The sequence below is a fragment of the Helicoverpa zea genome, chromosome 9, assembly GCF_022581195.2.
Source record: "Helicoverpa zea isolate HzStark_Cry1AcR chromosome 9, ilHelZeax1.1, whole genome shotgun sequence".
Lineage (NCBI taxonomy): Eukaryota > Metazoa > Arthropoda > Insecta > Lepidoptera > Noctuidae > Helicoverpa > Helicoverpa zea.
Window position 1 is genome coordinate 10,017,501 of NC_061460.1, and position 23,114 is coordinate 10,040,614.

At 35.7% G+C, this 23,114-nt stretch overlaps 5 protein-coding genes across 6 annotated transcripts in view; 4 read left to right on the forward strand and 1 right to left on the reverse strand.

Moving 5' to 3' along the window:
* Positions 1-2,879: 2,879 nt before the first annotated feature.
* On the forward strand, positions 2,880-4,209 carry LOC124633429 (zinc-type alcohol dehydrogenase-like protein SERP1785). The gene has a single exon (XM_047168645.1). It carries the CDS (start codon positions 3,125-3,127, stop codon positions 4,154-4,156), a length of 1,032 nt encoding a protein of 343 aa, XP_047024601.1. The 5' UTR covers positions 2,880-3,124; the 3' UTR covers positions 4,157-4,209.
* A 1,199-nt stretch (positions 4,210-5,408) lies between these two features.
* On the forward strand, positions 5,409-6,747 carry LOC124633280 (zinc-type alcohol dehydrogenase-like protein SERP1785). The gene has a single exon (XM_047168456.1). The coding sequence runs from the start codon at positions 5,602-5,604 to the stop codon at positions 6,700-6,702; it is 1,101 nt and encodes a 366-aa protein (XP_047024412.1). The 5' UTR covers positions 5,409-5,601; the 3' UTR covers positions 6,703-6,747.
* Positions 6,569-8,600, forward strand: LOC124633281 (zinc-type alcohol dehydrogenase-like protein SERP1785). The gene is made up of 2 exons (XM_047168457.1): positions 6,569-6,706; positions 7,478-8,600. Exon 2 carries the CDS (start codon positions 7,525-7,527, stop codon positions 8,554-8,556), a length of 1,032 nt encoding a protein of 343 aa, XP_047024413.1. The 5' UTR covers positions 6,569-6,706; positions 7,478-7,524; the 3' UTR covers positions 8,557-8,600.
* Positions 8,601-9,248: 648 nt separating this feature from the next.
* LOC124632902 (nudC domain-containing protein 3) lies at positions 9,249-12,722 on the reverse strand. Its single transcript, XM_047167910.1, has 5 exons — positions 12,391-12,722; positions 11,755-12,257; positions 11,228-11,413; positions 10,867-10,982; positions 9,249-9,466 (listed from the first exon to the last, which is right to left on the reverse strand). Exons 1-5 carry the CDS (start codon positions 12,501-12,503, stop codon positions 9,278-9,280), a joined length of 1,107 nt encoding a protein of 368 aa, XP_047023866.1. The 5' UTR covers positions 12,504-12,722; the 3' UTR covers positions 9,249-9,277.
* Positions 12,723-12,883: 161 nt separating this feature from the next.
* LOC124632903 overlaps positions 12,884-23,114 on the forward strand; it is a 41,383-nt gene continuing 31,152 nt past the window's right edge. Inside the window, exon 1 of one of the 2 annotated variants that reach the window (XM_047167912.1) lies at positions 12,884-13,270. In XM_047167912.1, coding sequence (XP_047023868.1) covers positions 13,145-13,270 — 126 coding nt within the window. In that variant the 5' untranslated portion in view covers positions 12,884-13,144. The remainder of the gene's footprint in view (positions 13,271-23,114) is intronic. The other variant, XM_047167911.1, reaches the window with a different exon arrangement.

Genomic DNA, 23,114 nt, shown 5'->3' on the forward strand with positions numbered 1-23,114 from the left:
AAGAACCACTGTTTTAGATTAAGACTTGCTGTATGAAATCTAGGCAATTATCTACATGGAATAATATAGGTTAAAATGCTTGGTGTTATATAAAATCCCTGTTAGATGAATGAAGTTGTTGCAAATATATAATCTAAAGTACAGAATGTCGCGATTATTGGGGAGTTACGTTTACGGAGTTCAATTGGATATGGCAATGTATGTCGTCTATTTTACTTAGGACCGATTTTTCAATCACCAGGTAACCTCTATCTGAAGAATATGTTTGATGTTTTGACAGCTTTTGTATAGAAAATATTTCAAACCTCAATATTTATTCCTCAATCCTCAGATAGAAGTTAACTTGTTATTGAAAAGTCGGTCCTCAAGTTATGTATTTATTTATTATATTCCAATATTTATATGTTTAACACAGACATAGACTAATATACTATGACACAGAGTTTATTAACTGACTATCTTAGTGTTTAACTTAATATATATTTTAAGAAGGTAGGCATTTTCGTTGTAGATATCTGAAATGCAACAAAAATGCATCCAGTGTATTAATAAGTTTGTATTAATGTTATAGTTGCTTTGTAGATAGGTAGGAACTTAAATACTTTATTATTTATTAGGTACCGATAGATCAGGTTTTGAATTACAGTATCTCTGTCTTTACGGTTTTTATTACAGCGACTTGCAATAGTTACTCTAACTGTTGTTTATTTTGGAAGATTCATGATCGGTTTCTGAGCACCAGTATCAGACGTTTATTTATTAATTTTTACGCCCAATAAAGTTGCTCAGAAACCGGCTAACTATCTAAATATGTATTTGAAAGGATCGTTCTTATACGGACTTCTAGATTTTAAGGTAATTTTGTACATAATTATAATCAAACATGTGTAGTTAGAGTTTGGTAATACGAGATGTCAATCACTGTTAGTCGTTAGGTGTCAATATGAGAATTGGACTTTTGTGTGAACCACTGAATGGAAAAACTGTGAATATTATAGCCCCTCTTGAATATACGAGTAAAACCAAAATGTACCTACTACAGAACCTACTGAATTACTTTCCATGCAAGGTCTCACTTGAGTAAAAATGCATTTTGTACCTAGGTACTATAGAACTTTGGACCTTCCACATGGCAAGATTTAGGTATCCATATTAATGGTCGAATGGTCAATGTTATTGTGTAAGTAGTGGCTACATGTTTGTATAAAACACATATACAACACAGGACCTATAACACAGATTGGCTGTCATGATCACCAGTCATGATCTCAAGAAAAAAGGACGATGGGCGTTTTGGTACCCTGTCCAACAATGTTGATTCTAGTACCATTGCGTAGGTCTTGGCAAGCCAAAAAATGTTTACTATGACGACTAGTCCCAATTCCTTGTCCATTTCGCGTGACATCGTCTAATAGAATGTATAATGTTCATAAATCATCAACGTAGATGTAGTTCTTAAATCCAACTGTATTGAATAAAAACTGGTAAAGTAACAAAAAAACAAGAATTTGGCCTTCTTAGAATGTTTGCCTGCCCACTGCTTTAAAAAAAGTCTGTGTGCAAACCTTTGCAGTTCACGCAGAATATAGCTTATGTATTTGATGAAAGTCTTTCAGTATTTACAATCAATTAATGTTTAATGATTATCGTGTTTTAATAACAGGTTTTTTTTTATTTCATATAATGTGTAGGTACATGGAAGCCAGTATGTTTAAAGATAGTATGTAACTAAAATGATTAGTTGTGTTTTCAGAAATGTTTTGAACTTTTGTCAAATCAGATGACGATTGTGTTTCCGTAGTATGACTCCATAGACTATTACAACCTTTAGATTATAATAGAGTGTATCTCAAACAATTTAAGATGTCTATTAACTGAGTTTAAAATTATTATACTGACGACATATGCCTCTTAATGAATTTGCATATATGGATGACATACTTGTTTCCATGTCGATTTAATTTTTATCGTTACTCGGATCGGACAGCTAATTGAGGCAAGCCCCATAGTTTTTATTATTGTTCACGTAAATACCTTTCTAATGATATATCATACGTTACTGTTGGAGCGGGTACCAAATCCCATACAAAGTGCCCATTGTCCTTTGTGTCTGAGCTACCGTCTGTTCAGATCTACCTATCCTCCAATTAATCGATAATGGGGTCCCCTTCATCAATGACCGAAAATATTTTAGATATTATGAGTATCAATATCCCAATCACTTTGTTAGATAGACTATACCTAGACACTTTTATATCACATACCTATGCACTACTGTACAATAAAAAGGATAGCAAAAGAGGTAATATGGTCACTCAAGCAGTCTTGTAATGTTACCAATAGAAAAATATCACCAAAAATATTTGAACTAGCCATACTTTCTTAGATATCGATTAATGCGTATTTACTTCAAATAGTTTAAATATTCTTATACAATATGAATAAATTGTATTACGATTATGAGGCTACAAAAATATTTTAAAGGTTTATTTTCGCATATTGTGAATTGTTACGCGTACTCTGTGATATATAATGATCTGCTTGTATTATACTGTGTAAATGTTAATAAATGTATGTAACAAAACGTAATGTATTGATGAAGCCATATCTTATTAGAAATAAATGTACAAGCATCCGTTGAGTTTTTGTTTTTTTTACCAAACACTATTTTTTCAGGCACCTACTATTAGATAAAAGGAATAACGTCGCTGCCTAATACAAAGTACCCACTGAGTAGTCACGGACACTCATCGCTATTATCAAATGTTAATTTTATGTAAATCAGCCAGTTTTAAATTCAATTGAATCTCGCGGGTAACATACCTACGAGTTTTTTGTATAACAGTTCAGTGCGCTTGCGTCATCCGATAGGAGCATCTGAATTTCGGCGGATTATACTTACATACACAAACACATTATAGGTTAACCTCAATGGAAGCGTGTGAATGTGTGAAGTTGATAATAGTCTAGTAATGTGAAATAAAATGACAGTCAGACATATTGATAACGAGATAAGGCATGCTTCCCTACAATACTGCAATTTGTAGTGAGTTGCTAACTAATGTTTTTATCGTCTAATATCTTAGTTGTTATTTTGATATCATAGGCGTCGCACGGCATCACAATGTTTCGTTTACCAAAAACAATGCGCGCCGTCGGGCTCTATAAATATTTACCGATAACCGATGTCAACAGTCTAGTGGACGTGGAAGTGGCTTTACCGAGTGTTCAGAAATCTGATGTGCTAGTTGAAGTCAGGGCCACAGCCGCGAATCCGTTCGACACTAAACAACGAGCTGTTAAGTTAAATAAAGAAGCAACGCCTCGAATTCTGGGCTGGGATGGCTCCGGAATCGTAGTGTCTAAGGGGGATAACGCAAACTTATTCAATGTCGGTGATGAGGTATTCTTCACTGGGGAAATAATGAGAAGTGGATCTAATGCACAATATGTAGCTGTTAATCAATATCTAGTAGGACAAAAACCAAAGAATTGGACGTTTGAACAAGCCGCCGCTATGCCGGTGACTACGCTTACTACATTCGAGGCTATATTTGATCGCTTGTTACTCTCAGAGAAGGATAAAGGCAAGACTTTTTGGGTCATCAACAGTGCTGGAGGAGTGGGGTCGGTCGCGACGCAAATTGGCAAGAATTTGGGGCTCAAAGTGATTGGAACTGCATCACGCCCGGAGACAGAAGCTTTTACTCGCAAGTATGGGGCAGACATAGTCCTTAACCACACTCAAGATCTGATACCACAGCTAGAAGCTAATGGTTTAGTTGACGGAGTCGACTTCATTTTGGTGAATTATGACCCTGCGCCATACTGGGACAGTATAATCAAAGCTGTAAAGCCACAGGGGAAAATTTGTATGTTAGTGGAAAGCAGTGCTTCGGTAGATATATCAGCATTGAAAGATAAGAGCTTGACACTGGTGTACGAAAGGATGTTCACAAGAGTTAATTACAACACTGAAGATAGAAGCAGACAGTATGATATTTTCAAAAATGTATCCAAGTGGATGGAAGAAGGAAAGCTGAAATGCAATATGACCAAAACTTTGAGTCCAATCAACGCTGCAAATTTACGAGAGGCTCACAAATTGATCGAAGATAAAAAAATATTTGGAAAGCTTGTCTTGTCAGGATTTTAGTATTATGTACCTTAGGATATTAAAGATAAATAAAATAAATAAATCTCAATTCACACGTTGTTTCTTATTTTGACTAATTATTTTCTCTAGTCTCTAATTTCAACTTTAACTTTTTAAAGATTAAGATTTTACCAACCTACTTACTGTATTTTTAGGGAAGAATGAAGAATATTTTTGTAGTGCAGTGGTTCCTACGTGAGAAGTAAACCTATTTCGTAAACACAGGATTAATAATCAAGCAAGAAGGTTTTATAGTAGCTGTGGATAGCCTAGCTGTCAGCTTTAAGTCAGAAAAAAACCGGTCGAGTCACGATGTTTATTTTCTTAATAAACCTGTCTCAAGGACGATATTTTAGTTAATAATTTTACTAGGTAGGTATTTGTTTAAGCAAAAGTGCAATGTAACCCTGATAATAATTTGGTAAATGTTATCACTTGTGTTAATAATGCTCTACGCCGTATCTGCCTAACCTGGCATATATAAAATAGATAAGAACTTTTTTGGAGTTCCGTAATCAAATAAAAAATCTTTCGGCTAAGATCAGACACCAAAATAAGGCTTCTCAAGATTAGTCTTAATGAGACAGTTGCAGTAGTTAAATTATATTTAGATTCAACATGTAGCTATCGATACGTTTTCTCTGTAAGGTAGATGTACTTGAATGATGAGATGTTATGTAGATACTGGTATTACGTACGGAACCACTATCCCACATGAGGACACTGGCGCTTGATCGACTCATTCCAGCAAAGGTCATTGTCAAATATGGCAGCGAGTTACAGCAGATAAAGCTGAGCACACACCACATTACGAGTAAACTCAAAACAAGACTGAATATGGTCAATTTTCTCGTAATTTCTGACTTTTATGAGACTTTCCAAGTACTTGGGATTTTAAGGTACCATAAATAAGAACGATAAATTAAATTAACAAATAGGTAACAGAAAAGGCGAGATAATCATCACGGATTACTTAATCTTACCTAATTAATCATTATGACAAAAATAATGTGATTAAAATGTTGTTTTCTAAATTCATAGTCATGACAACATCGCATAATTAAATGAGATAAAGGTGCGAGCATTAGGTCCCCATCGAATGAGAAAAGCAGCTTGAGTTATTAATAGTTTTGCCGATTGCGCCACAGTTTTTTACGATATCTTTAGTCTGGTTAGCCTGTACTGTTTAGGCGGAATGCCGGGCACACAGCGATCCGTGTAGGCTACGCCTTACTGATTAATGCAAAAATGTATAGTCATGTGGCGTTTGAGTGTGTATGTTTACGCGTGTTGCGAGCGTACGCGCCGGTATCGTGAACCCATAACACTGTGACGACGTTCTGATAATTGTTATGAAATAACAGTCGGACTCTACACACACACATTATCAACGTTATAATTTTGCTCAATCAGCGGCTTTAAATAGATATAAAAGTAGTAAACCCATGAACGTTATCACTTACATCTCAGTTATTATTCTGGTTGCAAGCACTACACACGCTTCGCAAGACAAAATGTTTCGTTTACCAAAAACAATGCGCGCTGTCGGGCTCTATAAATATTTGCCGATAACCGATGTCAACAGTCTAGTGGACGTGGAAGTGGCTTTACCGAGTGTTCAGAAATCCGATGTGCTAGTTGAAGTCAAGGCTACGGCAGTCAATCCTATTGACACTAAAATACGTTCTCCGAAACCAGATATTGAAGCATCACCTCGTATTTTGGGATGGGACGGCGCGGGAGTGGTGGTCTCGAAGGGAGAAAACGCTAATTTATTCAACGTTGGTGACGAAGTCTTTTTCACCGGTGACGTGAGGAGAAATGGATCCAACGCCCAATACATGGCTGTTGATCAATATATAGTGGGAAGAAAACCTAAGAACTGGACATTTGAACAAGCTGCTGCTATGCCACTCACATCACTTACTGCTTTCGAATCAATTTTAGATCGTTTGCAGCTCTCAGAGAAGGATAAAGGCAAGTCTCTTCTGATCATCAACAGCGCCGGGGGAGTGGGATCAGTTGCGACGCAGGTCGGTAAGAACTTGGGACTGAAAGTGATTGGAACTGCGTCGAGACCCGAGACACAAGCATTTACACGTGAATTTGGGGCAGACGTTGTTCTTAACCATACTCAAGATCTGGTACCACAGCTAGAAGCTAATGGCTTGGGTGCTGGAGTCGACTTCATCTTAGTTAACTACGATCCTGTGCCATATTGGGATACACTGATGAAAGTTATCAAACCTCAGGGTAGAATTTGTTTGATTGTTGACAGCAGTGCACCAGTAGACATTAGAACACTGAAAGACAAAAGTCTGACGTTGGTATCAGAAATGATGTTCACGAGAGTGAAGTATGATACTGAAGATAAAGTAAGGCAGTATGAAATATTTAAGAATGTGTCGAAGTGGATGGAAGAGGGAAAGCTGAAATGCACCCTGACGAATACGATGGGACCAATCAACGCTGCCAACTTAAAAGAAGCTCACAAATTAATAGAAAGCAAAAAAATGATTGGAAAACTAGTGTTATCAGGATTTTAACTAGGTATTAAGTTTCAGATCTCAAAAAAAAATCTCTTAATCCAACCGTTATTATTTTATTATTGGTTGTTAAGTATATTTACCACTTAGTTAAATGGAAAACCATGGCATAAATCATGGTCATTGTTTACTTTGTTACTGACATTCTGTCTGTCTGACAGACAAAATAGACACAGGTGAATTTTAATTGACCGTCTGTCGTCTGACCTTTATAATGAACCCCATTCTTACGACAAACTTGATATATTTACGATAGACTGTTCTTCGTAACTAAAAATAGTAATGTATTTTTCGAAATAACATCAATTATTTCGTAACACTCAGTATTGTTTTTAGATATTTAACACCATTCTAGGTAAAGTATAGCAAAAATTAAAAAATATTGCATTTATCACTTAACTTATCCTATAATGTACGATGGATTAATATTGCTTGCGCTTTTATCGTTGCATTTTTGCAATTCATCTATCTATCACTTATCTATGTGGAACAAATATTCTACCATGTAATAAGATTGATAAAATAACATAACATTATTATTAGGTAAAATCAAACGCAAATCAAGGACACTTTTCTAGGTTAAATTATATCCACAGGAAGGTTATTCAATATGTAATACACATTATGTAAGTATGAGTGAACCAGCACTTCACTCAAGAGCCATTTGCATTCCGATAAGATTCCATACTTTAGGTACCTAAAGAGAGATAAACATTTTGGCGTCGTCATTGTGCACTGATAACAACCGGTATAACCTCTTATTTCTACGTTTCAGTAATATTCTTTCCTTCACTCTCCGAATACGTGTATGCAGCGACTAAAATGGTTAGTCTACCAAAATCAATGAAAGCTGTTGGACTGTACAAATATTTGCCCATAGAAGATGAAGAAAGTCTTCTGGACGTAGAAGTGAATTTGCCAAGTGTTAACGAATCGGACGTGCTAATTGAAGTTAAAGCAACTGCTGTGAATCCTATTGATGCCAAACAACGCGCTCCTAAATCTAATATAGAAGCTACTCCTCGTATCTTGGGATGGGACGGCGCGGGAATTATAGTATCGAAAGGGGAGCAAGTCAGTTTATTCAATGTCGGCGAAGAAGTATTTTTCACCGGCGACTTGAGGAGAAGTGGTACGAATGCACAATACATAGCCGTTGACCAGTTTCTAGTGGGTAAGAAACCTAAGAACTGGACTTTTGAACAAGCTGCCGCTATGGCACTGACTTCGCTCACTACATTCGAATCTATTTATGATCGCTTGCTACTCTCAGAGAAGGATAAAGGCAAATCTCTTCTGATCATCAACAGCGCTGGCGGAGTGGGATCGGTAGCCACACAGGTCGGTAAAAACTTGGGCCTAAAAGTTATTGGTACTGCATCACGTCCTGAAACACAAGCTTTTACTCAAGAATATGGAGCAGACATAGTTCTCAACCACGCTGAAGATTTAATACCACAACTAGAAGCTAATGGTTTCGGCGAAGGTGTGGACTTTATCTTAGTAAACTACGATCCTGCCCCGTATTGGGATACACTGATGAAAGCTATCAAACCTCAGGGTAGAATATGTTTGATTGTTGATAGCAGTGCACCGGTAGATATTAGACCATTGAAAGACAAAAGTGTAACTTTGGTATCAGAAATGATGGCGACTAGGATTAAGTATAATACCGTGGATAGGATCAGGCATCATGAACTGATGAATGAGATATCTAAGTGGATGGAGGAAGGGAAGTTAAAATGTACCCTGAAGAAGACCATGAGCCCCATTAATGCTGCCAACTTACGAGAGGCTCATAAACTACTCGAGGAAAAACGTTTGATTGGAAAACTTGTGCTTTCTGGATTCTAGTCGAAATTGGCACCAAAATTATATTTTAAGTTTTTGAATTCCAAGTTTTGGTTTTACTCAATTTCTTCAATTTTTATTCTACATTCCTATAGTTTTCCTTAATAGAACCGGTCAAAAATACCTACTGTAGATACTATACGAAATCAGTTTTCTTAATGTTTTTCTTATATTTTCTTGCACAGATATATATATTGCCATAACCACAAATATTGAGTCGTTATGCGTTGCGCAACAGAGAATAGTGACTCTTGTCTGGACATAGGTAGGTACACTATCAAGATATGGGCCCAGTGTTTTTTATTGATCTTTACTAGATGATTCAGAGAGAGTTCAGAGTTTTAAAATGTCCCGAGAAAACCACTTCTCGCTCCTGAATAAAAATAAGCCATTTCACTGTAAGCGATCCTGAAACATTAAGGGGTCTACACACCAAAGCCGCTGACCCGGCGGCACAGCCCGGCGGCACGACAGCCGCGGCATGTGGTGTTCTAGTAATTGTCAAATACTCTATGAAAGCCGGCGGCATGTATTGTACAAAATACGGCCGGCGGGTTGGGCCGCCGGGCTGTGCCGCCGGCATCAGCGGCTTTGGTGTGTAGACACCTTTAGGTTTTATCTACTAACTAATTACGAACCTACACTGAAGCAAAGCCTACCATTGCATTACATAGATAAAAAATAAAATCAGCATATAAAATGAGAAATAAAATTTAATGAAATATTACTGTGATCCAGAAAACGGTCCCAAAGTATTTGACGAACTGCTGAGCACACTTGGATCAAACTCTTGTCCCATGAAAGGAGATCCGGGTGCATTCCACGCTTTCTTCAGAATATCTATGTTACGTATCTCATCACTTGTTGGCAATCCTTTCATTTTTCTTTCTTGATTCCACTGCATTTCACGAACCTGAAATTGGCAGAAACATAGGAATTATTAATGACATAATGATGGCTTTACTTGGAGGACCTTGTGGCTATGTAATAGCCACAAGGGTGATCGCTCATAAAGTTAAGCGCGTGGCGATCCGTGGATGTGCGACATTCTACATCAAATCCAGTTTCTTCGACTTTCGAAACTCTAGTTAAATTAGAGGTTCCCCTCTCAAAAAGCCAGAAAGCCTAACACCTCTTGGAAACACTGGTTGTTAGGTTACCCAGATGGGCCCTTGTAAAAACTGGTACTTATCTGCAACCGTTTAGACTGAAAGCTGACCCCAACTTAGTTGGCAAAGGCTAGACAAATGAGGTTGATGAAATTAATTATTTTGAAAGATAGTGAGTAATGGATTTCTTTCTTTCTTTCTTTCTTCTATATACAGTGACTTTGTGTGCGTGACAAGAGGTACAGTCGGGTACAAATAGTTATTTAGGGGTTGTATACGGCTGTTTAAAGAAAAACAGTTATTACGTAATTTAATGTTTATATATTTATAATGATTCTGAATCGCTACTTGAAAAATCAAATGATGAATTTTCGGATTCGCTACTCTCCAAGGTGAATTATAAATTCTGACTCCATGTCAAAATGTCTATAGTATTCTTCTTTTTTCTTTTGTACATGTCGACAAGTATTATACCACATCCCTTCATCAATTTGACTTAAACGTTCATTTATGAGTTTCATTATTTCCGTCTTATTTTGGTCGACATTATGCGAAGCAATATAATTTTTTAAAATTCCGCACACATTTTGTTTACATTATTATACTAGATTATACGTTTTTTTACATTCTTAGTCCACACTTTTATTTATTGTCTAAATATGTAAGGAGTTTAATTCATCTTAGATATTTCACCTCATTTATTTCTTAGATACTGTCAATGTCAATTTGAAAAAACGTATGAGAAAATAATGAAAAACTGTAAAATGTAATAATAAAAAGCTTTGAATGTTGTTTCATTTTTTGAAACGCTACCTGACTCCTTAAACGTTTTCTCCGTGAAGAACTAGACATTTTCGTAAACGACTGTACCCATAACAAAAGCGATAAGAACATGTCATGCTCGAACGACGTCACTGTCATACAAATGAAAGTTGTATATTTACAAGCCGACGCACACATAGGGCCGCGCGCAAATCTGAGTTGAACTATCTATACAAATAATGAAATGACACTGTCAAATAAATGATAACTTGAGTTATCAGATTCTCAGGTTTCTGACACCTTCTGATCCTAGAAACACTGAACATGCTATTTTGGTATAGAGGAGTGATTTTTTTATAATTTTATCTGTTCAGTAGCTTTTGTGTGAACTAAGGAATTTTCACCTATAAATACATGTTAGTGTGAAAAGTGATTGGTTTACCTTAGCAACATGGTCTTCTGGTAAATCATCAAGAGGTCTAGAACAGTCTATTTTATCCAGGTCAATAGATTCTTCACTGCTGAGCAGCTTATTCCACCATCTTTCTTGAACTTTTTCTGTAAATGCAAAGTATTTATTAATAAACATTTAAATTGTATGGCAAAGTTTTTTCAATCTTTTGTGTTAATTCCTTTAAATGTTATAGTAGATTTAAGATATATGTAGCCTAAACCTATGATGCTCCCTCTCCACCTGCTAACCATTATTATGATTTCTATTCAACAGCTCCCGCAGTATTCCACCATAAAGTTTGGCCACAACTATACCATATATTGTTAACCAATACGTAGGCTATTATTACCTAAATGCATCAACAGTTTTCCTTCACTGATGCTCCAGAAACTGTCCGAAGTCTTGATCTTGTACGGCAATGTGTCCTTTATAATGACGTCTCCCTTTCGACTGGCCACACAAATATCACTGGAGTTTATCGTCACTTTCACGTCTTTCGATGACTTTATGTCTGGAGGGAGCTTTACAGTGACATCTGAAATAATTCAAATATATTTGGGTAAGCACTTTATTGTATACAATTTTAATAAGCAAACAATCATCTTTCCAATTTCAGTGGGTCAATATTTTTATATTAAAAAAAATAATAATATTTACAAATACACAAACACACAACAAAAATACAGACACATTATAGGTAAAGAATAAAAAGAATTTTAAACATTAACAATTACTCTGGCAGGTGATTTTGTAAGTATTCTTTCAAGTAGACTAACTAAACAGAAAATTTTATTAATTACATAGAAAGTCATATTTCACAAAAATGCTTTGTTTTATATAAAATGTTTCTAATATAAAATGACAGTTCTTTGTTACCTAGTTCCATAATATTCTGTGCCCACAAGTATTTTTCCCGCTCAGCCCCATTGTAAGTATCACTGTTCTTTTGTATTGGTATCTCAGGAGGTTTGTAGTCTTCAGGGAATGCTTTGGAAGTGCTTGTCACAGCACCTGATGACTCCGATTTTGGCGGTACTTGTTCTTGAGAAGGCTTTTTAATTTCTTCTAATTTTGGTGCGGATTCTTGCTTTTTAGTTTCTTCTATTTTAGGGGCAGGTTCAGAAGAAGTTGTAGGTTCTACAGGACCTGTAGCGGCTTCCTCGTCTTCCGTTCCATCATTTTCAGCTACAACCTCCACCTCTTGAGCTACAGTCGAACACATGATTTCATTGTTAAGGTCTAAAGCTTTCTGGCCATTTGGTGGTTTCCATGTCTTTGGGTCACATGTTCTGAGGACTTTAATCACGAGTTCCTCAGCCACTCCTGGCGGAAAGCCCATGTTTTCATAGGGACCTTTTGGTACATAGTAGAAATCAGTCCTGGAATATATTAGAGACAAATTTTAGCATGATTATGTATGATAATACTGGGTGTACTGTATGTAATCTCGGTTGTACATAAGAGGACAATGTATTTCAAAGATAAAAGTTAAAAAATACAAATACAACTCACCTTCGGGCTAAAAAGCCGAAAACTGCTGAGAGAAAGCCTAATATAGATTTTTCGTTTACTAAGATTGATGTTAACACTTCATCATATTTAGTTAAATCAGGAGATTCAGACATTGTCGCGGCATGTATTTAGATTCTAGCGTTGTTAGTTTATCATTTAAAACAAAAAATATTAAAATTGAGCCTCTGAACGAATTATTTAAATGTCAGACATGACAGTCACACAGCTGATGACAGTAAACGTTCCGTTTTACCAGAAAAATCTATTTACATAATATTGTTTTTTTTTTTTTTTAGTTTATTCACTTTAATTAAAACGTTACTGTTATAACGAATTTATGGTTTTCATTACGAATATCAAAATATTTAATTCACTAACCTTAGCTTTAATAAAAATTTACCAAGAATATAATATTTTTTAACGTTGGCATCCCAAAACCAGTTTTTTTAATTTGCATTCCCGCCACTTGGCGGTGTTAGTTCGCTTTCGAAAGTTTCACATCCGCAAGAGAGCGGCAAGGCAAGGCGAAGTGAAGTAGGCAAAGAAGTCTCGCGCGCGAACTCGGTACGCTGCAGGCGATGACCGCATTCATATGAGTTTTTATTAAATTGTGTGTGTGCTGTCGTGTTCTCCGATCCGTTAAGTGTTTACGAAAATGCTGTATAGGTGAACTTTTAGGATACAAAGTGTTGTGATAGTGATATTATCCCTTTAACCCTCTTCTATCTATAACTGTCTCTTGAAGGTTGTAAAAATGCCTTGCTCAGCGGTAACTTTGTCCATAGCGACCATTACAGCAATCGTGGCTGCTGCACTAATGGCTATAGCATTTTCGACGGATAACTGGCTTTATATTGAAGTGAAGCGCACAAGCATACAGGTAAGGAATAAATTAACAAAAACTCCTCCGACCATATGTTAAATATTTAATGGATTTGTTTACCTTGTATTTTTTGCTGTCGGTTGAGATATTCAATCAAAATTCTGTTACTTAGCATTTTAGTTAGTTATCTTTATGATGGTAGTTAGTGGGTAGAATTGAGGTCAAGTAGTAAATTTCAAACTAACAAAACAATTTTTTTATCAGTGAGCATAGAATCGACACTAGAACTTCAAAACTAGGTGTTGATTTCTTACTACTTGAAGTTACAAGGTCAACATGGAACTGTTAAGAAACTTGGAGAACAGCTGCAACTAGCACCTTTAACCAAACAAACAATTGATTAACATCTTTAGATTTTTTCATTGTCGATTGTTTGCATCGAGCTCTAGCGAATACAATCTTGATCATCAATAAATCTTGACTTACGACATTTCCCTTGTTTCATTCTTAGGCACCAGTTGTAATGTATTGTACTCAATAAAAATCATCGTAGCACGTATTCTTTCGAGTCCTTGCCGAGACACCGTTAGAGCAGACACGTTACGCATAAATATGCACGTATTAATGGCACGAACAAATGTGTGGGTAACTGTACTATTCCGTGAGCGACTCCTGCGCACCCAGACGTGGAGATAAAGAAACGACCGATAACGATGTCGATATACTTAAGCTAAACACCGTTTTTGGACTTGAACCAATAATGCGTCTTGCACTCAACAAGTTACACATACCAAAAAAAATATGGAATAACAAAAACTTTTTCAGAAAGCGAGTAATTTGCAAAAGAACTAGAACATCTCACGGTTAATTTGCTTGTTATATGCGTCGAACTTTTTGTAACGACAGACCACTTGCCGACAGTTTCTGGTTTCTTTCCTCGAGTCGGGGTCATGATTTTTTTTGCGATCCGATACAACTTGTTGCGACTCCTACCTGCGCATGAGGATGGCTTAATTTTTTGCTCTCTCTATAATAGGGGTGGGTTTAAAAGCTGCACGTACAGGTTCCTACGTATCCGAGCCTTCGACATCTTTCGAAAAGTTAACACAACCGGAGTTGAAGTTTTTTTGGAGCGGTGCAATTCACGTGGTAATTAGCAGTTTTAGTTAAACTATCATCCTGAAGCCTTTGTACTAACAAGTTAGTTTTTGTCTTAGCAACCAATTTTGCCGTCATATATTGACACTACAACATTATAAGCCACAACGCCTTATATTTGTTCATCTACACCATTTAATCTTTCAAAACATTTCTGTTCCTACCATGGTACCAAGCTCCAACCAATTCAACTGATAACGAACTCATAGTTAAGTTGTAATAGTCAGGAGCGCGAAGAGGAACCAAGAGGTGGACAATTAAAATGTAATCAGTCAATCTTTTAATGCAGCAATGGGAAAAGTTAGCCTTTCTTTAAAGAAGAAAATTACTTAGCATAATGCCTAATTGTAGTTTGAAAGGCGTCTCGAGACGTGCAGTGAATGACTTACTATCTACATATCCAAGTCTATTAGATCTTGTAAAGACAAGCAGTGGAAAGCTTGGGAGAAATCGATCGTGAAAGTGACGAAATCTGTGTGAACATCTCTGAACCTATGTGTATAGTTAGCTCGTAACGATAACCGTAACTCTATAGTTATGTCATTATAAGATTTTATTACCATTCCCAAGTTATCTATGCTAAAACCAATTTTGCATACGTATTTGCGAATGGAAAATTGAGTTACGTATTGTTTTGATTTTGTTCGGTACACCAGAGGAATTGAAAGGCAGTTCACCATTTCATCGTTTTCGCGTGCCCAGCAATCACTGCTTAAATTACAACAAATCATTCGTATATCGTATCTAATATCTAATTTACGTTACTGCGAACTTTCTTCAATCCCATCAAGTATAAACCTTAATTAGATATGTTAAACCCCATTTCTATGCAATTAGGCAAATCTATAGAAGTTATTCTAATGGTCTCAATAAACGTATAAATGAACATAATGCGAGACTTTCATCTCGCTGATGAGTCTGTTTTCTACGTTTGGTCAGTCTTCAAGTTATGCAAAGGCCCAAAGAAAGTGGTTTATGCAAATAAGTTCATATTCTGTGTATACGAGATGGTTTTATGTAATGACATACGTTGGTTTGAAGGAATTACGAAGACTTTCTAGTTTATTTTGTGGGTCTGATCTGCATTTTTTGGACCTTAGACTTAGTATTTAACGACCTGGATATTTTACGTATGTAGAATATACTTCACTCGATGGTTCAAGTAAATCAGCAATTAAAATGTTTTCTTTTTCTTGAGTAAATAGCAAAATAACTACACCTATTCAAGTACAGAAGAAACACTATCCCTTAACGTTAACCGTACTCAACATCATCTAAACTCATTGACTCCCAAAAGTTAATTCAAAGAACAAACAAGGGATCTGGAGAAATATTTCTATTTACGGAAGAAACATCTGGGGAGAGCGATGAACAGTTTGTTTATTGCGTTACCTGCCGTGGGACCGGACGCCATGTTTGCTTATCTCCTCAAATAAACAGTAGATAGCTATTAACAAAAAAAGATTTGGAAAACAGTCTTGCCAGGTAGAAATAAAAAAAGTTGACTTACCAAAAAGGTACATTGGCTTTTGGTAGAAACTGACGGCTGAAGTCTATAGGTATTGAGTTTATCACCTGTATCATAGATTTCCTGGCTCCCATGTTATTGTTCAATGTGGTGTTAATCATACTAAACGCTAAGCCTGCAGGGACAGGTGGTTTGTTTAGATTGCAGCTTGGCGTCTGTAAAACAGACACGTCTGGTTTCTTAGCTTCCTGCTCCGTGAATTGTTAGGCCTGCTTTGTGATTGTAGCACTGATTTACTGTTGACATAGACAGGAACCTATCTAGCCACAATTTAGTACAAAAATAAAATATATTTTTTCAAAAATATATTTTTGAAACTTGGAACCTTTCTTTTGTATCCCAAACTTTGTCTACATTATAGCCGAATATTCCAAGATACGTGCATAGGACACGTCATCGACAATAGGTGATTATCACGCCAACCCGCTTTCCTGCACGACGGCACCCAATTCTCACGACTTCCGACTACAATTCTTTTATACTATTCCGCTTTCTTGGTTTCATAGAAAAGCCAATTGAAAGTTCAGTTATGTTTGGTTACGTGTGTCGTGAACGAGCAACAGACTACCAAAGCTTTGTCTAAAGGCCTAATAGAAACTGATAAAAATGTTCTGCATACAATTTCTAGCAAAGAGGTTACATTTTCATTTAAGAAAAAGCACATAAGAACCTGGCTGGTGCATCAATAAAAAAATAAGATGGACATTAAGTAAACTGAAGAAAAAAAAAACGTTTTTTTTCTTCACGAGATTTTATGTCATTCTGTTTTTTTTTGACAACTAATGGACAGTATTTTCTAACCAAATAATAAGTATTTGTAATCCTAACTTCATGGTAAGCACGCTATTAAAATTCTGCTGTAAACCTGAATTTATTATTTTTGTGCTTATACTTACTACTACCTAACAAAGGTTTCCTGTTTTTATTTAATGAGCGGGTATATGAATCAATGTACTCCTTGTTTACTCATTTTGAAATTACGTACTAACATTGCATGCACACGGATATTGCACGGTCAAGCGTGATTGCTGCCTCTAATAGAGGGTTTAATCACCGGTAATAGCATATTTACTTACTTCGGGACGAAGCTAAGTTAAGAAACTATAGACAGTAGGTATTCAATTAAGTGCAGATTATCTAATGTTTACTTTACATATTTCCGCGATCTTTTATAATGTTAAAATGAATTAATATTGAAAACTAGTTTTAAACAGGAAATATACTAATGAGGATATTATTATTATAAAACAACAACATTACTTATTGGTTTCTTCAATACACCGAAAATATTCACGCAAGTAGGTACATAAAATATTTGTATCACGTCATTAACGCGATTGTGACAATTTGGTCATTATGTCACTTGATTACTTGGTATATTACGTACCTACGATATTGAATGAAGGGCCATGTGAATTTAAGGCTGTATACAAGAACAACGGTGCCACTTTATAAAAAGACACCACTGACATAAGCAGCCATATTTGCACGGCCTTCTTTTTTCAAAAGTGACATAACCGATAAATTATGATTGGCCGAAAATAAACAAATATGCTATGAATCTTGGAAAGTGTGGATAATCCATCTGGTTCTCAGATCGTTATAGTTTGCCTTTCACAATTCTTTCCATGGCTTATAGTTTTCCGGCCTTTCACTGAACTTGACGTTTAATGGCTCATGTAGAATGGTCAATGCTACTATATTGCTACATGTACACATTTGGCTTCATTTAAAAATTCGCTGCATCCATCATCCGTTACTTCAATAAGTAAATATTACATTTTCTCTCAGAGTGGAGAGACTGAATTATGGGAAGACTACCCGCTTCCATTGAGCCTAAAGTAAAAAAAAATACAGCACTTCAAAGTATAAACAATTTACCAATTCACCTCTCTCTGCACTCCCGATCTCAAAATATTTAACTCAAACAAAAATCCTTTAATGAAATGTAATATGACGTATTCTGTTGCCAAACCGTAAAGTTTCACACAGCACACTCTCATTATTGTTACGCATTGTGTCATTACGGTTTGTTCATTGATTTTGCAACTATGCACATTATAAAGACATTTTTTCCTTTAATTAGTGTCATAAGTATGCCATAGAGTACTGATTTGAGGTTGGCTATGGCACGAATGGTTTATGTAAGGCCGTTTTTGTGGTCTACAAGTATTCAACCTCTTTGAGGTATGATCACGAATTTAAAGGTATTTAATGAATGGCCCTTATTGTTATTTTCCTAATATAGATGTTGCTGTACTACAATCCTTTGTTCCTTTTTGGGCTAATTCAATTAATTATGCCTTATTAGCTGTAAACCTCAGATAGTTTATTGAAATATTAGAATGTATTTTGATTTAAGCAAGAACACAGTCCGTATGATTGTTAAACCACAACTTACCAATGTTTCTTAGAACTACATTTGCTAACATAAAAGTTGCAAAGTCTCATTTTGCGCTCCATTTTGAAATCAGTTAACTTCATTATTGAACTGCAGCAACCTCGCGTTTTTGATCAATTACCATGCGATTTAGTAATTTTCGTTCAAGTTCTTTAGTTAGCCATACTATTGGTCTACTTTGTACCGATTAAAGACATTTTAACCTGTTATGAGGTAAAAGATGCTGAAAAATGCTGGTTTTCGAACTTTATCATGTGTTTTTTCAGGTATTATTTATCTATGGTGACTAGATCATTACTTTCAAGGTAAAGGATTAACCCGTGAGAAGTTATTCTAGTCTATGCCAGGTTGCGTGCCCAGTGCGTCCACCTCTGTACAGTGAAACTTGACGTTTGACGCAGATTGATGCGCACACGCAACTAACAAGATCCATTTCAATTAAGACATTAGCTCATGTTTAATCATGAAGTTCGTGATGATTTCGCTTAAAATTCTTTACTTTAGATTAATTTAAATTGCATATATTTTAGGTGTAAATATCACATAACTATCTCTGACGTCAAATGTTAGGATCTTACCTAATTTTTTATCTAAATTATTTACAATAAAACTACACCATTTTCCATAATAGCTACATTAAAAATCATTATGATGCAATTTTGATTTACATTAAATTGGTTGTAGCTTTTAAAAGTAATACAGGGTGTGTCGTTCACAATCACATTAAATCCTATCGCATATACTTTATGATATTCTATGGCGAATTGTAAAAAAATAACCTAATCCATTCAGTGGTTTAACCACAGGAGTCATTTTTCGTTTTTATAATTTACAACATCATGTGTAAAGCAGAGATAAAGTTAGGAGTATCGAATGTTTTAATCAGTTGTCAGCTGTCAGTTTTCAAGGGAGAATTTCAGTTGTTTGTAATGACTGACTTTTATATGGTGTTCTAAATTTCGCACATTTTTATTCTATTTACTTTGTTTGAAAAATTCATTTTTTTATTTTTACGTATTTTTCTTTTTTCTTTGTGTTAATCGATATATATTAACCAGTATATTAATGCATTTCATTTAATGTGATTATGAACGACACACCCGATATAACAATATTATGTCACATTTCGGTCTTGTAAATAAAATTCATTGGCCTTACAAGAAGAGACAGTAGACTGGGATTATGCAATTTGACAATGAACATATGTACGTATATTGCGATTCTTATTAATAAACATGGAGTGAAGATATAGTCTATCTATACTTCTTGAAACTTGAAAATTTTTCAAATCGTTTCAGAAGTTCGGTCTTGGGAACTACTTTCACTGTTGGGAAACTACTTCTACTGCTCTTCCCGAGTAACATAGGCTATATTTTATCCCGATACGGACAGTAATTCCCAAGGGACGCGAGTGAAAACCTTTAGTACATAAATAACCTATGAAATTGAATGGTTATTCCTTTGTTTTTTTTCCTGCCGTTATTATCGTGTTTATAAATGACACCCTTTGTGTACTACTTTATAATAAGAGGCTTCTAGTGGCAGATGGTATTGATATACGATATGTAACAGGTGCTTCACTATACCTAGTCATCTGAAACGAGATGCCTTTGTAATTAGATAATAATGTACGTCTTTACTTGAAGGTATAATTCTAGTCTATTATTTTGCCTAACAAGATCTAAATGTATATACCTAGTCATTTAACTTTGCTATTCTAAAGCAAAAAAAAACTAAAAAACCGGCCAAGTGCGAGTCGGACTCGTGCACGAAGGGTTCCGTAAATTACAGTTAAATCAACCTATCTCAAAAACTATAAGAGATACTTTGATCAAACCAAAAATCGTTGAAAGAGTTAATTAGCATGCATCACCTCTATTTTTTTTAGAATTTTATACCCCGTAGTTATAAAAATAGAGGGGGGGGGACATACTTTTTACGACTTTGAGAGCTGATATCTCAAAAACCGTTCACTTTAAGAAAAATGTTTTTTAGAAAACTTTATATCATTTTAAAAGACCTTTCCATTGATACCCCACACGGGTATGTACATCGAAAAAAAAAATTTCATCCCTCAGTTACATGTATGGGGGGCCCCACCCCCAATTCTTTTTTTTACTATTTAGTGTCATATTTTTGTAGCGGTTCATACAACACATATTCCCATCAAATTTCATCACTGTAGTACTTATAGTTTCCGAGTAAATCGGCTGTGACAGACGGACAGACGGACAGACGGACAGACGGACATGACGAAACTATAAGGGTTCCGTTTTTGCCATTTTGGCTACGGAACCCTAAAAATGGTGATGATGAATCTGAAGCTAGCTCTATTTTGTTCATTATTTTGACCATCGTGAAGTCACTTAAGGCAACTGAAGACTTTGTTCTACATACTAATGGCCGACTTGGGACAAGAACACACACAAAAAAAACAACATGAAAACAAGTGGCACACTTCAAACGAGAAAAAAAAACAATAGTTCTTTAAATATCACCTAATAAAACGTACATAAATACACCAAATCTGTAGGTCAGACGCGTTTTCGACGCAGACATCGAACGTGCGACCCTGAGTTCAGAAAGCCGACACTTGGACATTGCGCTTAATGAATAATAATGACGACACCGTAATATGAAGACTGTCTGGTTGTCTGTGTCTGGTCAATTGTTTTTATTATGTTAGATAGGTATTATGTTTTGGAAAGTTAAGCGGAAAGTAAACAATGGTAGTCATATTTTCAAGTCTAGTGGAGACGAAAAGTGCTTTGTAAGGACAATGCTCAAAAAAAACCCAAGCCCGGCGCAAACGAAAAGTAACTCAAATTATAGGTAATAATAAGTAATGAAATACTGCATAGGAGGCATCATCGAAATCTATGGCTAAATGTATGAAATTGCTATTAGATTTTTTAAAGGGGTAACATGAGCAGCTGGGGCTTATAGTTTAATTAAAGTGCTATCTGAAACAACAAACAAGTAATATGGCAAGTAATAAGCTTCTCCAAAAAGATAAATCAATACCGAAGTACAGGCTGCAGCGCCCACGTCATCGCGTCATGAGCGTTTTACATTACTTAGGGTGGGCTAGACATGAGGAACAGTTCGCGCATCCCGCAACATTTTTGGATCTCGTCGTGTTAGAAATAAAGAATCGATGACTTTTAAGCGTTATTATTAAAATGAAAAGTACATTCATATCCTGTTTTAGTTCTATCATCCTATTATCTTGTAAAAGTAGGTAGAATAGTGGAGAAGTTGCTATAAACATGTCATTATGTACACTCTTAAACCACAACTGTATCTGTTTGCTGTTCCTTTTACTAATACATTATGTTACCTCTAAATCTTGAGTAGCAATGTACCGCAGATGTTAAAATTCGAATAGCAATTTCACACATATAGCCACTGATTTCGATAATGCCCCCTATGTAATATTTAATTACTTATTTTTACCTATATTTTGAGTTACATTTCTTTTGCGCCGGGCCTGGGTTTTTTTCTCATACTTCATGAGCATTGTCCTTTGTTCGGATTTAAGTTGTCATTTTGGCATAAAAATAATAGTAAGAGTTTATGCAATTGTTTATGAAAATCAAGCACATAATTTTAAGAACAAAATAAACTTGGTCTTAGATCCTTCGTTTTAAACGTTAATACAAACAATTGCAATAATATGTTTACATAAGAAGTATAGTGGCACCGATTTTTGCTGTAAATTGTCAAGGGAAAATAGAATTTTATGTACTGATTGACAGAAATTATCAACTGCACCAAACTACGATCAGGCCATAAGTACCAACTGAATATTCCCAATTCAAAAATATTCAAACTATGAATTGTTTATACCAAGCAGTTTTATTTTAAAAGTTTGTATTCCTCTTTCTGTAGTCTACGTTACACTGGCTGGTAAAAAACCAGACAATTATAATAACAAGTACTATTGTACAGTAAAGTTGTACCTTCAAGGCTGGCGAGTTTATTGGTGAAGCATCTGCCCAGTTGAAGATTATTTAAAATGCTTTGTATTTCCGTGGGAAAAACGGATTGTGTTCAATTTGGGTAGCAAAACAAGATAGATATCGTCGTTAGAAGTGCAGATTTTGAGTTTAACTATGAGGATAGACTATCTATGGTAGACGGACTTTTCAATCAAATTCATTAGTTTTTATGTGCATTATTCGCCTTATTTTTTCATGTTATGACTATTTTGTCTATCTTATCGTACTTTGTCTTTTTTCCGTCTGGCTTCACCTATCAAAACTCACATAACTTTTAAACAGATCCAAAGACCAACTATCCCCATCATTCTATAAACATGAAAAGGTTCTCACCACTAACCATTGTAAGGCTGTACACATCGCAATACCCTACCATACATGTGTGTGTTTGCACGTCTGTGTGTATGTATGTGTGGGGTGTTCGACATTGCAAGGTGAACAGGGCGGGTACATGACCCGAGTCCTGCGCAAAAACCTTCGCACACAGCTGAGTCGCCCGGTGCACCGGTGTACGAGAATAATGTACAATGGTGACGTGTCTGGATGTCTCTTGGGATAGGCCGGTAATTTTATTAACCGACTTCCCAAACAGAAGGTCCTCAAGTCGGATCTTTGCTTTAACTTAATGAGAAATATCAAAGAAACAGAGCAAAAAATATCTATCATGTAGAAAATACAAAGCAGGTTGTGGCGACGCCATTAAAAACTGCTTAGACATTCATATAAATTTCAACGCGTCTCCATCCGGTTTTCAATATTCATTAGAAGAGTAAATGTTCGAAAGAGGAAGCCCACATCCACAGCGCTAGGTAG